The following is a 2122-nucleotide window of genomic DNA, read 5'->3' as shown; positions in this document are numbered from 1 at the left end:
AAAAAAAAAAAAAAAAAAAAAAGAAGTGTTACTTATAGTTTCATTGCTATCTCAACACTTGTTAATATTTATTGGTAGTCTCTGTTCTTTTGATATTTTAAAAAATTAATGTAAAAAATTTTTTTTTCCATTATTGCTGCACTGTTTCAACAATTACCATTCCTAATGGCATAAGTAATATCTGTTAACTGAACAGACCATACAGTTTTTTCATCATCTGCTTAGTACTGGATCTTTTAGTTGATCCTCCAGTTTGTAGGTTGCCTGTCAGATGTCAATAAAAACTTCATTAACTTAGCATATTATATATTTTGAATTATTTCTTTAGTCTAATTCCAGAAGAGAAGTTAGCAAATATTTTAAAAGCTTTTAAAAATTACTGGAAAATTGCCTTTTTGCACCTTGTTTTTTCTCCCCCTGTAGTGCTGGGGCTCAGATCTAGGGCCTGGCACATGCTAAGTAAACCCTAAGCTACATTCCCAACCCACATTACATTTCTAGGGTGAGTATTGATTTGATAGAATCATTGCCTGTGTTGAGTATTACCATTAAATTTCTTTTTTTTAATATATATTTTTTAGTTGTAGATGGACATTTTGTATTATTTATTTTTATTATTTATTTTTATGTGGTGCTGAGGATTGAACCCTGTGCTTCTTCACACATGCTAGGCAAGTGCTCTACCACTGAGTTTACAACCTCAATCTCCCATTACATTTTTTTCACAGGTTAAATTGGCACTTTTTTTTTTTTTTCAAACTAATCTATAACTTTAGGATATAATAAAATTCAATATTTTACTTTAACTTTTGTTATATAAACAGTTGATCCATGTTATTTATGGAATCTTTATTTGTGAATTTTCTTATTAACTAAAATTTATTTGTACCCACTTGTGCTTTTCCAGTCATTTACAGACTTGTAGAATGGTAAAATGTTTAAATTCCTAGACACACTGTTTCAGCTGAGGTAGAACAAGGTGACAGACACTTTGTGTTTTGACTCACACTATGAACAAATTCTTAGTATGTTCCTTTAGTGCCATGATTTTTGTGTGTCTTGTTCTTTATTAGTGATATTATAGCCTGAAATGGTGTAGTGCTGAAGTGCTGCTTACTGTTCCTAAGCGCAGGCAGGCTGTGACAAGCCTTACAAAGAAAAGCCTCCCTCAGGCCCACATTGCAGTGTTTTTGCCGGCAAGAGCAATGTGATGAATCAACAATGTGTTTTGATTAGTTGATGAAAATGTTAGACTAGAGGCAAGCAGAAGCCTGACCCTGCATTTCCCTTAGGAGCAGTGATGCAGAAGTCAAGGCAACTTTACAGAATATAACTACTGTTCGTAATGAGAACAGAGGGCCCAGGGTGTAGCATAGTGGCAGAGTGCTGGCCTAGAGTGCATAAGACTCTGGGTTCAATCTTTGGCACATCAACAAAAAGGAAAAAAAAAAGAAAATTGACTGTAACGGTAATTGTCTCTGTTACCTGTTAGAGCTTGGGTTCCTGGATCTCTCAGTCTTGCTTGGCCCAGTGCCTGACACATTCAAGGTTCTTAATCAATAGTTGATTGAAGGAACATTTTCTTAATGGTTTTATTCTTTTGTGAAGTTTATTTTCCCCTCTTTGCCTAGACACTGATTCAGTCATATAGCTTATTTGTGGAAATTCTTTGCATAAAATATCTGCCTTTTGTTTTTCATAGGTCTGGGATAAAAGTGAAAGTGGAGATTGGCATTGTACTGCTAGCTGGAAGGTAAGTATTTAATTTCTGTGAAAATATAGCAATTAAAAAAATGAAATAGCTGAGCGTAGTAGTATATACACCTGTAATCCCAACAGCTTGGGAGGCTGAAGCAGGAGGATTATGAAGCAGAAGGATCTCAAGTTCAAGGCCAGCCTCAGCAACTTAGTGAGGCCCTAAGTGAGTGAGACCCTGTCTCTAAATAAAATACAAAATAGGGCTGAGGATGTGGCTCAGGGTCAAGTGCCCCTGAGTTCAGTCTCTGGCAACCCCCACCCCAAAACAGAAAATTGCTGGGAATATGGCTCAGTGGTTAAGTGCCCCTGGGTCCAATCCCTAGTACCAAAAAAAAAAAAAAAAAAAAAAAAAAAAAAAAAAAAA

At 35.4% G+C, this 2122-nt stretch overlaps 1 protein-coding gene across 1 annotated transcript in view; it reads left to right on the top strand.

Moving 5' to 3' along the window:
• Positions 1–2122, top strand: part of Seh1l (SEH1 like nucleoporin) — a 23938-nt gene that overhangs the window by 4617 nt on the left and 17199 nt on the right. The window contains exon 3 of the mRNA XM_015506014.1: positions 1703–1753. Within this exon, the coding sequence (XP_015361500.1) occupies positions 1703–1753 (51 nt within the window). The remainder of the gene's footprint in view (positions 1–1702; positions 1754–2122) is intronic.

Source organism: Marmota marmota, unplaced genomic scaffold (genome assembly GCF_001458135.2).
Source record: "Marmota marmota marmota unplaced genomic scaffold, marMar, whole genome shotgun sequence".
Classification (NCBI taxonomy): domain Eukaryota; kingdom Metazoa; phylum Chordata; class Mammalia; order Rodentia; family Sciuridae; genus Marmota; species Marmota marmota.
Note: the sequence above shows the minus strand (reverse complement) of the source record. Positions and strands in the feature narration are given on the sequence as shown.